This window comes from Balearica regulorum, chromosome 1 (assembly GCF_011004875.1).
Source record: "Balearica regulorum gibbericeps isolate bBalReg1 chromosome 1, bBalReg1.pri, whole genome shotgun sequence".
Lineage (NCBI taxonomy): Eukaryota > Metazoa > Chordata > Aves > Gruiformes > Gruidae > Balearica > Balearica regulorum.
Genome location: NC_046184.1, coordinates 47,315,879 through 47,329,018, shown reverse-complemented (window position 1 = coordinate 47,329,018; position 13,140 = coordinate 47,315,879). Strand labels below are relative to the sequence as shown.

At 39.6% G+C, this 13,140-nt stretch overlaps 1 protein-coding gene across 1 annotated transcript; it reads left to right on the top strand.

Annotated features, from left to right (window-relative positions):
• The first annotated feature begins 1,766 nt into the window (after positions 1 to 1,766).
• Positions 1,767 to 12,468, top strand: MGAT4C (MGAT4 family member C). Its single transcript, XM_075742861.1, is given in 3 exon segments — positions 1,767 to 1,895; positions 8,531 to 8,678; positions 10,566 to 12,468. Coding segments are annotated over 3 exon segments (1,434 nt in total). The 3' UTR covers positions 11,723 to 12,468.
• Positions 12,469 to 13,140: the final 672 nt, after the last annotated feature.

Sequence of the window (13,140 nt, the reverse complement as noted above, 5' to 3'; positions counted from 1 at the left end):
AACCACTGTGCTGTCACAGGGCAGGGGAGGGCAAGAGCTTGGAGATTCATGGTCCTGACAGCTCCTTCCTGATGTTTATTTTTCATTAGATATCAAGGAAAAAGAAATTGTTGCTGTAACTTAAAAAATAGCTACATTGGGCTTTTTGAGCTTTAGGATAATCAGTCCACTGCAATTCAGTCCACCCTCAAATAAATAGGGACAGAATTTTTTTTTTTTTTTCCCCCTTAGTGCAACATGTAAGTCGTTCTTATTCTCAACATAGTGATTTTAAAATCTGTGTACAACTGGTGTCCATTTGCTGCAGTTTATATTGAATCTACATGGACAAAACCTTGCAGTTAAATGTTTGCATTACTAACACTTGATGTATTTATCTCCCTGTTCTCTAGAGTCTAATGGACTAATATTTTATACTGTTAGATACATTTAATCAGTTTAGCAAAGGAAATATAGATTGGATTTTGCACTTGGAAGGTTTTTTTGTTATTGGTCCAGAAAATTTTCTATATGACATGACAAATCTTTTATGGAACTCCTAATTGGGCCTATTTTGTGTTAGTTTAGATGTTCAGCACTTTCAAAAATGAAGATATTTAAATGCAGAGTTTAACCACTGCACATGCAGTGCTCTTTACTACTTTACATAGGCTAGCTTTAAACTCTCCATTTGTACATGACTTCAATATATTAAATTTGATAGACGGACATTGTTATGGACAATAGCGAAAATACATTTGTACTTAAAGGAGTGAGAACATAAACAATGAGTTTATAATCTACTTTTTAGTTAAGAATCTCTCCGAGTATGGGCAGTCGAATTTGGAGTCTGTTTCTTTAGTTTGTGGCCAGATCTTTTTCAAACACATGTAGTGCTACACAGGTTAATGTTTATGATTTGGTAGCCAGGAACAGCATATAGCTTGCTTTAAATAGTAAAATGACTGAACTGAATATGTAACACTGCGATATGACTAGACAGTCCTCTTTCTTGGTCTTGAATTGAACTACTGAATGGCTTTCTGGTCCTCTATGCCACCCTTCTTTGTCTGATTCATCTAATTGGGGCATTAACGACTTTCCAATACTCTGCTTAGATGTGTCCGGTGTAAGGTAGACATCTACCTTTCTTCTTCTAGAGAAAATGACACCTCTAGTGAGAGTCTTTCCATCCTAACAAAGAGATCTAAGTCTAAGTGATGCTGCAGAGTCTTACTACTGCCTTCTCACTGCAGGGAAGGTGCCTCATTTGTGCCTGACGGTTCTAGTACCCAGACTTCTCCTATTGGCAATGATACTGACTCATACAATGATACTCATACAATAGCTTCTTCTTTGCCTGTTGGCCTGAGCTGTCTTTGGAAGGAGACATGGTTACACAGGGAACAGTGCACAACATCTTCCCTTGACATCAAGTTGGGATCTGACAGTTATACGTGGGAAACTAAACTGCTAATGCAGTCCTGCCACATTGATATCATAATTCCAGCCTAAAATGAGTAGGATAAAGTGTGAGTTTTATCTTTATTGACCAAAAAAAAAAAAAAAAAGGAAGCTTGAATTATAGTTAAAACTGCGTATTAAACCTGAAGATGGCCATGATTAAATTAAATTAATTCCATGTAAAGGGTATAGTTCTATGTGTGTTTGAAGGGATTTGATACATCTGAAGGTAAGTTGTTTTGCTATCATGTTTATCAGATGAGCAGTTCTTGTAACACTATGGTTTTCTTTCGTAGGTGACACTACTGTACGCCTTTCTTCACATGAGATAAAACTTGAAATATTTTGATAAAATGAGATGCTTGCGGAAACGATCAGCAGTGTCGTTTTTAGGAGTCCTTGTCATTTGCTTGCTGTTCATGAACTTGTACATTGAAGATGGTTATGTTTTGGTAAGTTTTTTAGATGGAAGAAATTATCATGGAACAACAGGACACATCCCTAGTAATGCAGTGTGTGTAAAAGTTCGTAATTTCTGCAATTTCCCCTGTTAGTGTACCACTAGCAGTGAAGTATCCTCAAAACATGTCCTTTAGGATGAAGCCATCTTATCAATATATACTGCACACAGGGGGTGTCAGAAAAAGCCTAACAGTCCTTTTCACAGAAGTAAAATACGTCATTGCTTATTGGAAGTATGGGAGATAATGAATGTAGCAAAACATGGAGACATTTTCGTTAGATATCTTCCTTTGAGTCAAAACATCCGCTGTATTTCCCATATTTCTGGATATCCCTCAATTTTAATGTTGAAAATCATCTACATCTGAAATACTCATGTGAGCTAGGAGCTCCTTTTTCAGTACACACTGCAAATCTGTATTAAACAATATTATAGAAATAAAATTATAGAAGAGAACTTACACTGATTCCATATATTTCAAGCTCCTTGCATGAATTATTTCTTTTAAGTACTTTTATTCTGTGTTTTTCTCACTTCCTATATCCCAGATTTGAGTCTGGCAGCTTCAGTGCTACAGTATTAACAACTAGACATAAATGATATCTAGTGTAAGTTTATGATTGTGAAAAAGATTTATTGAAAGATCTTTGTAATGAATTTCAACAAGTAAGCTACTGACAGTGTGACCTAACTCTATATATAACCTATGGGTGTCTCAGTGCAGAATGTCAAGTAATCTCTGAAGACTTGATTAATGGATTGAATTTCCAGTTCATCTGAGGTTGGACTGGGCCCAGTAAAAGAACATGGTAGTTTAATAACTGGAGCTTGCAAATAGTATAATGACTAAACTGAATATGTAATATTGTGATATGTATGATTAAACAGTCCTCTTTCTTGAACTTGAATTGAACTACTGAACAGCTTTCTGATCCTCTATGCCACTCTTCTTTGTCTGATTCATCTAATCGGGACAGTATGGGCTTTCTGATATTCTGAAAGGTGAAGTCCCATTTCAGTTGGATCTGAAAAGCAACATCATAATATGAAATAGTAGTAAAATCCTTACATTAATTTATCAAAACCATAGACAACTTGCTAGTAATTTTAATGTAAAATATTATAACTATAGCATTACGTTATAAAAATATTGTAAACATTGTAAATATTATTAAGACTATCCTACTATTTTTTAAACTATTGAAAAGATAAACCATGCTTCTAGCATGTTACTCCATTATAGAGACATCGCTTTCTCTAACAGTACTTGCACTAAGGTTTTGCACTATGTTTTATTCATTCATCATTTCTTGGTTGTGATTGAATTTGACCTGGCTTATCACATTTTTTTCCCCAGTGGTATTTTCCCTGATGCTTCTTCTCCTTTCACTAATTGCTTCAAAGTCCCCCAGATGTTTCTAAAAGTGCTTTTTTTATCACTGCTAATGGTGTTCCTCTTGATTTGTTTTTGAAATCTTTTCCTGTCCTATTTGCCAGCTCCCCAGATGGCTCCATGTCTTATTCTTAATTTGCTCTTTTTTCCCCTTTTTTAGAAATCCACTCTCTTTCATTGCTTCTCTCATCACAGTTCTGGCATGTTTGCTTTCATGTAGCTCCCAGCCAAGTCTCTTGCCAAGTCTCCTGACAGTTCTCCCAGATCTCTTGAGATCTTTATGGTCCATCAAGCATTTTTCAAATGTGTTAGGCTGTTGACTTGTTAGTTTATTTATTTATTTTTATTTTCAACTTTCCTGACCATGTCTGACAGCTCTTGTCTGGTGTGTTTTCTCTGCTGAGGCAAAAGATAAGCAGTTTCAGTGTTGGTGGTGAGGAGAGATACATGGGAAGAGCTTTCAAGGACAGCAGGCTAACCAGTTCCCCTCAGGGAACAGAAATCTGAGAGTCCTTGGAGTCCCAAAGGCCCTCTGACTTTCTAGTTGTAGCGAGTCTCCTGCTGGAATATCTCCTGAAGGGAAATGATAGAGGGAGGGTGCAATTGGCCCTGAGTTTCTCTTCCCGGTCCCAGAGAGCAGGCTGTGCAAGGGGACGCGGGGCTGGCACCTCTTTCACCAGATGTAAGATGAAGTGAGTGGCCTTTTTCAGCAAGTTAGAATGACAAAGTGAGATTCTTTGTGGCAAATCTTAAGAAAGGAGAGGAGAACTCTCCCTTTTTGCTCAGAGACTCGTATGTCCCGGGAATCCCTTCACTGTTTTCTGCATGGCATTTGCTGTGGAAATAGAAAGCAAGGGCCCTCATGGGAGCGTTGCTTAAGTATGTTTGATAGAGGATATACAGTGCTGATGCATGTGTGTTAGCAGAGCAGTTTAAGATGCTTTGTCTGTAGCATGTGTATCACATCTAATCAAACATTTTGAAGACATACTAAATTAATATAACCCAGATCACAATATCTGTAGGATTTGCCACGATTTTTTTATACATATTCTGAATTGTAAGCGAATTGTGAGGCATGCCTTCTGCACTCTTATCTGAATACTAATCATTATTTTGGGCACTATGAAAATAATAGTATTGTAGCTGACAGAGGATCCTTAGCAGAGTAGGGCATCTCTATAAAGGATGGAGAACTTCTGGCACATCGTCCCATGGCACCCACAAGAACTTCCCAAGCTCCAGCAAACACTAGAATGTAAGTTAGAGGCTAGTTAACAGATGAAAGCCAGAATCATCATAGAAAAAATTAAAAACAGTTAAAGAGAGCTAATCAAGCTCTTCAGCTTCACTGATCTCTGCACAGTAGTTAGATGTAGAAGAACCAGATTTAAAATTTTTGGAAAAACCCATATTTCAGTTTTGATTTTCATTCAACAAAGAAGTGACAACAACAACATTTAAAAAAAAAAAAAGAAAAAAAAAAAAGATTGTTAGCCACAAAAGGCATTTTTTAAAGAGAAAGAAAAAAGGAAAATGTTTGTGGTCAGTTTAAATATTTTGCTTGTTAAAATCAAAACATTTTGTCCTGACATTCTCTATTTCTAAACATTTTGAAACTTTTTATGTAGAAAAACCTCAGCAGAAAGGATTTCCATTCCAAAACCTTCTTATGAAATGGAGAATTTTGGTGCTTCATTCTGAAACCAGTGACATGTGATGTTTTGACATTAAAGCAAGGCTGGTTTCAAAAAAAGAGGTTTTGGACCAGCCTTTTTTTTTTTTTTTTTTTTTTTTTTTTTTTCCATTTGATAGTTTTCACAGAAAATCTCCTGAAGTTTTGGTACATTCTCTTCCTAGCTCATTGAGTTACATTTTAATCTGGAATCTGATCAACATAAACCTTCCTCTCATAACTTCTGAGCAAATGTAAAGTAGCATAGCAGCACTAGAAAAAAATTACTGGAGAGACATTGCAGATCAAGAGAGCGTAACAGTGCAGGTAGATGTCCCTGGATGTCCACAAAAGATGTTTACTAAGTTCACAAGTGGATTATTTACTGCTTCTCTGAAAGAAAAATAATGAACTTAAAATGAACCTAGGATCAGTTTAGAGAAATATTTCTTTGTGATATAAAATATATCTTTGACACATTTTTAAATATTTATACCATTAAATAGGAGTGCTGTTTCAGTGGTGGTTGTTGTCAGCACCAGTACTATCACTGCATAGTGCTCCCATTTAATGACAGATCAGGAAGTTTTTAGTGCATTAACATACTGTATATATCAGAAGAAATTAACTCATTCGTACACTGGCTTGTCATCAGATGAGAATCAAGCATAGTAAATTAAATAAGCATTCCTACCTTTAAATTCAGTCTCATGACACTACAACCTGTTAGATATTTCCCTTTTCTTAAGGACTGAGGAACAGATTTTCCCTGAGACCCAACTGAGCTCATGGACAAGGCACTGCTGATGAAGCCACTCCTTCCCTTGTGTGACTTTTTGTTGTGCATCCCAACAAAGAGCAAGTCAAGCAAAAACACCAAGAGACCCCCGTGGATGAACAAGGACTGGGCACAGTCAAACAAAACAAAGGAAGCCTACAGAGGGTGGAAGCAAGGGCAGGTAGCCTGGGAAGAATACAGAAAAACTGTCCGAGCAGCCAGGGATCAGGTTAAGAAAGCCAAAGCCCTGATAGAAATTAGGCTGGCCAGGGATGTCAAGGACAACAAGAAAAGCTTCTATAGGTATGTCAGTGATAAAAGGAGGACGAGGGAAAATGTGGGTCCCCTCGGGAATGAAATGGGTGACCTGGTTACCCAGGATATGGAGAAGGCTGAGGTACTCAACGACTTCTTTGCCTCAGTCTTCACTGGCAAATCCTTGAGCCACACTGCCCAGGTCACAGAAGGCAGGGACTGGGAGAATGCAGAACCGCCCACTGAAGGAGAAGATCAGGTTTGAGAATATCTAAGGAACCTGAAGGTGCACAAGTCCATGGGACCTGATAAGATGCATCTGCGGGTCTTGAGGGAACTGGCAGATGAAGCGGCCAGGCCACTCGCCGTCATATTTGAGAAGTCCTGGCAGTCTGGCGAAGTTCCCACCAACTGGAAAAGGAGAAATGTAACCCCCATTTTTAAGAAGGATAAAAAGGAAGACCCAGGGAACTACAGGTCGGTCAGTCTCACCTCCGTGCCTGGCAAGATTATGGAGCAGACCCTCCTGGAGACTATGCTCAGGGACATGGAAAACAAGGAGGTGATTGGTGACAGCCAACATGGCTTCACTAAGGGCAAATCATGCCTGACAAATTTGGTGGCCTTCTATGATGGGGTTACAGCATTGGTGAATAAGGGAAGGGTAGATGACGTCATGTACCTGGACTCATGCAAAGCATTTGACGCTGTCCCGCACGACATCCTTGTCTCTAAATTGGAGAGACATGGATTCGATGGATGGACCACTCAGTGGATAAGGAATTGGCTGGATGGTCGCACTCAAAGAGATGTGATCAACGGCTCAATGTCCAAGCAGAGAACAGTGACGAGTGGTGTTCCTCAGGGGTTGGTACTGAGACCGGCACTGTTCAACATCTTCGTCAGTAACATGGACAGTGGGATCAAGTGCACTCTCAGAAAGTTTGCTGATGACACCAAGCTGTGTGGTGTGGTCGATGTGCTGGAGGGAAGGGATGCCATCCAGAGGAACCTTGACAGGCTGGAGGCGTGGGCCCATGTGAATCGCATGAAGTTCCACAAGGCCAAGGGCAAGGTCCTGCACATGGGTCAGTGCAATCCCCAGCATGAATAAAGGCTGGGCAAGAAATGGATTGAAAGCAGCCCTGAGGAGAAGGACTTGGGGGTATTGATTGATGAGAAGCTCAACATGAGCTGGCAGTGTGTGCTTGCAGCCCAGAAAGCCAACCATGTCCTAGGCTGCATCAAAAGAGGCGTGACCAGCAGGTGGAGGGAGGTGATCCTGCCCCTCTACTCTGCTCTCATGAGACCCCACCTGGAGTACTGCATCCAGCTCTGGGGGCCCCAGTACAGGAGAGACATGGAGCTGTTGGAGCAAGTCCAGAGGAGGGCCACGAAGCTGATCGGAGGGATGGAGCACCTCTCCTATGAGGACAGGCTGAGAGAGTTGGGATTGTTCAGCCTGGAGAAGAGGCAGCTCCGGGGAGATCTAATTGCGGCTTACCAGTACCTGAAGGGGCCTACAGGAAAGCTGGTGAGGGACTGTTTATCAGGGAGTGTAGTGACAGCACAAGGGGTAATGGGTTCAAGCTGAAGGAGGGTCGATTTAGATTAGATGTTAGCAAGAAATTCTTTACTGTTAGAGTGGAGAGGCACTGGAACAGGTTGCCCAGAGAGGTTGTGGATGCCCCCTCCCTGGAAGTGTTCAAAGCCAGGCTGGATGAGGCTTTGGGCAATGTGGTCTAGTGGAGAGCGTCCCTGCCCGCAGCAGGGGGGTTGGAACTAGATGATCTTTAAGGTCCCTTCCAACCCAAACCATTCTATGAGTCTATGATTCTATGACTTTACTGTGGCTTGAGAAGCCTCTTGGAAGAAAAAGACAGGAGAAGTAGGTAGGAAGAGGAGGCATGGTGATAAATTTGCCTTTATTGTATACCATCAGTGTTCACCAAATCCAGAGAAAGCTTTGCCTGTCTGGATGATCACATGCATTTCTGATTATCACAAATCTGAGTTGGAGCTACTCAGAACAGCGGCAAAATGAGCCAGATGCCAGGATCTAGTTTCATCTTTCCTTTGCAGCAGTTTTGGTGGGTTTTTTAATCACTGAAAATATGTTCAAAAAATCTCCCCGACTTCATCATCTATGAAAATTTTCTCATCTGTTGCTGACTGATGCTTTTTTATCCCTACTCTGAACACCATAGTATTTTTTGACAATTATTTAGTGTTTGCAACCTTTCCAGAGCTTTTCTCCAAAATATTTTTTCTTCTTTTCCTGTTACCGTAATCTAAAGGGTTATGGTAGATTTTCTGTAGCCAAAAATGTATGATATTCAGTAATGGGTTTTTTTTTTAAAAAAAAAATATGAGGTGACATCTACATGCTTTCACGAAAGCTGACACTGAAAAATGTTATTCTTGGAAACCTGCCTGTCCATGTTTCCTCTCTGGCTGGCATTCACAAATGTGTTTCTCTCTGTCTCTCTCCCTCTCCTATTCTTTTTGTTTTCTCACTAATAGGAAGGGGACAAGCAATTAATCAGAGAAACAGCCACGCACCAGCTCAACCCAGAGCGCTATGTTCACACTTTTAAAGATTTGTCTAATTTCTCAGGATCTATAAACATTTCCTATCGCTACCTAGCTGGCACGCCTTTGCCAAGGAAAAGTAAGTAACTGCAATCTGAATGTTATGAAATGAGGTGATTTAAAAATGGGTGAAATCCATATAGTGCCTGTGGTATTTCTAGGCAAGCGGGTCTGAGTTAAGCGGTGACGATCTCAGAGAGTTAGTGGGACAGCTATTTCTCTCTGCATAGGCAGTTCCTGGGCAGCTGCTAGTTTAGCCCTAGCAGTGCCTGCCCCAAAGCCTGGTTACCTTCTGGCCAAATGCCTGACTTGTAGTCATCCTGCAGGCAACCCCTGGATGGTCTGTGCGAGCACATTTTTTTTTATTTCCCCCCAAGGCCAGAGGGAGATGATTTAGAAAGCAGCAGCAAGACACATGCTGGTGGAGCTCCGTAACCACCCTTTGAGACCATAACATTAGCCTCTGTCTGTATAATCAATAAATTCAATCATCTGAGGTATGCTTGGGATCACGTAGATACACCCTGCAGGTCCCCTGTTTTGCCAGTCCAGCAGCTGTGAATGGATCTCCTTGTTCCTTTAGCTGTGATAATGAGGGATGTGAATTGTGCTGTTATGGGGACAGTAAAGGAAGATTCTTCTCGCAGCCATCTGCAGATGGACTGTTTAGTTATTCTGACTTCAGGCAGGGTTCAAGACTTTTATCTCAAAGTGAAATATGGCCATACCTAGGTTTTAGACAGGTGTCCTTTGGGTTCCAAATCAATCATTTCACAAACATAAACAAGGCTCAGAAGTCCAAGCACAGAAAGTAAAATAAAATCATCTGAGAGTTGTTGATCTTCATAGAAAGCTATAAAGTAAAGTTTGTTCAAATTAGATTTGAGAAATTTGAGGCTTTGTAGGCAGCGTAAATGGCTTCTGGGGGTTGCACTTCGCTGTACAACTGCATTTTGAGTAGACTTAAGCCTCGAGGGAAACTCTGAATCACTTTATCAGAGCCATCTTTTACAAGCCACAATATTTGAGGAAAGTTGGGGTAGGTTCAAATAAAGTACGCTCTGTCAATTATAAAATCTTAACATTTTTTACATCAGAAGTTAGAAAAATGGGGATATATTAGCAAATATTTAAAAAACTGATTTGGACTGCTGGTAAAAATGCAACGGCAGTGACTCCAAAACAGCAGAGATGAAAATTCTTCCCTTATAATTAAGATGCATCTCTTCTTAGAAAGATATAACAGCATTAAAAATTATATATACAAGCACAAGTATGCAGTAGTAAGTTCTCTTCTACTTTAAAATAATATCTAAATTACATCTTGCAAGAGGGACTTCCCTATAAAATACTCAATGAGTCCTGAAAGAGGGTTAGAAGAAAAATTATTAGCAAGGGAAAATTGGAAAAATTCAGTGAAAATTGAACATGCAGAAAAAAATTATCCACGCAACATTCATAAAAAGGTAAAGTTGTGCATAAGTGTAACTAGTCTTCTAGAGTGCTTAAAATGATAAAAGTTGGCAATTAATCTATAGCTCATGTTTTTGTGCTGTATTTTGTAGTTCCTTGCTTTAAAAATATTGTATGAATCATATCTCATAATCCCCTTTTCTTTAGGAGATTTTACAGCCTTGTCATTGTCTATGTTGTTTCCTCTATCAGGCATATATGTGCACATTGCTTTGGCTTTTGTCTACTACGTGCTATTCCTTGCAGTTAACAAGTGAATGTTTAATGCAATAGCCTCCATGAGTCTATTTGCTTGCAATACTAGTCTGCTTTCATGAAAAGAAAATAAACGTCCTTTGTTGCATGCAGCCTAATAAGTGCACATATCAAATTTCTCAGTCTTCACCATTCAAAAAGTTTATTTAATATAAGCATAGCTCTGGAGGGTAGCTTTGTGGCAAAATGGTTTCCAATGTCAGATACTCAGTTTTTGCTTGAATTGTCTTTTGTACAGGATATCTTACAATTGGTCTATCCTCTGTGAAACGGAAAAAGGGAAACTACTTGCTTGAGACCATCAAATCCATATTTGAGCAGTCAAGTTATGAGGAACTCAAAGAAATCGCAGTGGTAGTGCAGCTGGCAGATTTTGACTCAGCCTGGTGTGAAGGGATGGTCCAGGATATTTCACAGAAATTTGCACATCACATAATTGCGGGCAGATTAATAGTTATTCACGTCCCTGAGGAGTATTATCCTGTACTGGATGGCCTCAAGAGAAATTACAATGACCCAGAGGACCGTGTGAAGTTTCGATCCAAACAAAATGTAGATTATGCTTTCCTTCTTAACTTTTGTGCTAATCTTTCTGACTATTATGTAATGTTAGAAGATGATGTTCGCTGCTCAAAGAATTTTTTGACTGCTGTTAAGAAAGTAATTACCTCACGAGAAGGATCCTACTGGGTGACTTTGGAATTCTCCAAACTGGGGTACATTGGAAAGCTTTACCATTCCCATGACCTCCCACGCCTGGCCCATTTTTTGTTGATGTTCTATCAAGAGATGCCTTGCGATTGGCTGCTCATCCACTTTCGTGGGCTGTTAGCTCAAAAAGAAGTGATACGTTTCAAGCCATCCCTGTTCCAGCACATGGGATACTACTCGTCTTACAAAGGAGCTGAAAACAAGCTAAAGGATGATGATTTTGAAGAGGAATCGTTTGATATCCCTGACAACCCACCTGCAAACTTGCACACCAACATGAATGTATTTGAAAACTATGAGGCAAGCAAAGCTTACAGCAGCATTGATGAGTACTTCTGGGGCAAAGCTCCTTCTACTGGAGACTTCTATGGGATTGTATTTGAAAGGCCCATTAAAATCAGTAAAATTAAAGTTGTTACTGGAACTGAAGACCGTCAAAATGACATTTTGCATCATGGGGCCCTGGAAGTAGGAGAAAAGATTGTAGGGAGTAAAAAAGGGAGACAATGTACTACTTACCTGAGACTAGGGGAATTCAAAAATGGGAATTTTGAAATAACAGATGTAGAGCACAAAGTTCTGTTTGACATTAACTGCATGAGAATACTTGTTACCAAAAGTCAAAAAGAATGGCTGATCATTAGGAGCATTAGCGTCTGGACTTCTCAAACACCAAATCAATAAAGCAAAGCCACCTGAGAAGATACACAGTGAACACAATCAGCTGGGTCCCAACTGGTGCCGTTCCCCAGAAAAACTGACATGTCCAACTCTTCACTAGAGACATGGAAAATCTGGGGAAATCACAAGACAAGCAAAGCAATTTATTTTTTACTAGTTTGGCCAGGCAATATACAAACACTTACTTGTTGCAAATTTTGAATTTTATAGGAAATGCAAAGTCCTCAAACCTCTCTTGAGATCTTGAACCCCTTTTTTATTATCATTTCTCTGTAAGAGAGATCTTCTGGACTAAACAGAACAAAACAAATCATCCTATAATTACCAAAAGGTTTAAAGTTATGACCAGTATGTTGTGAAAAGAAATTGGATTGCACCTTACGCACATATAAATTTAAAATGGTAGTAGGCATTTGTACAATAGTTGGTGATGTGTTTCTTTTAAAGGCAGTTGTGTCAAGGAAATCTGTCCTGAAACTGGCAGTTTCATTCTGAGCACTGTAAGAAAATAGTGTGGCTAATCATTGCAGCTTCTTTTCAAAAGGGAATGTACGTAAAATTATAAATTTGACATGACAACTATGTAAAAAATAGATAATTGCATCTGTTATTCTGTCTCAACAAATATCCTTTGTTCTTTTTCCTGGGTCCTTCCACTGAAATGCGCACTGCTTGGATTCTATATTACTTAGGGGACCAATTTACTCTCCTTATTTGAACAAAATGCCGCACAGTAAGCAAGCATTCTGCTTGAGTACAGATGTCGCTATCAAACCCAAGCACCTCAAGGGCAACACTGTTCTCTTAGACAGGCATCTTAACAGATCTCAGCTTCAACACTTTCTGTTCCTTCACAATATGCAGAACTCCCCATGAGAAATTTGCACATAGCTGAATACTGCAGTATGTTTTCCAAGGACTGTTATACCTTCCATATCTACATGTCCAGTCCATGTATGGTATGAATGCAAAAGTATACCAGGTTAATCCATTGGAGACAAATGTAATCTCCAGTCTTTCTTGGATGATCTCTAGCCAATAGAGCAGATGCAAAATGAAGAATCTTGATTCAATGAAAAATTAATGTTTCTAAATCAGGTGGGTTTTTTTCTTCAGTTTTCTAATTCTGATCATATTTGTTTTGTAGATATCTTTCCACTGCCTCTGATTACTCCTGTGAGCTTATTTTGTCTGGCTTTAGCCAATAAGCAGAAAAGTTCCCTCAGTCCTCATGACTTCAGTGTCAGTTCCGGGCTTTTAGTGCATCACACAGGGAGGCTGTGTAGTTATATGATTTATACTATCTGCGTACATTTGGATTAGCAGAATCTATGGGTTTTTTTCCTCTAAGAAATTCTCAAGACTCTCTCAGTAGACACATTAAGAAACCCATGAGTATCAAGTGTGAGACAGATGAACAC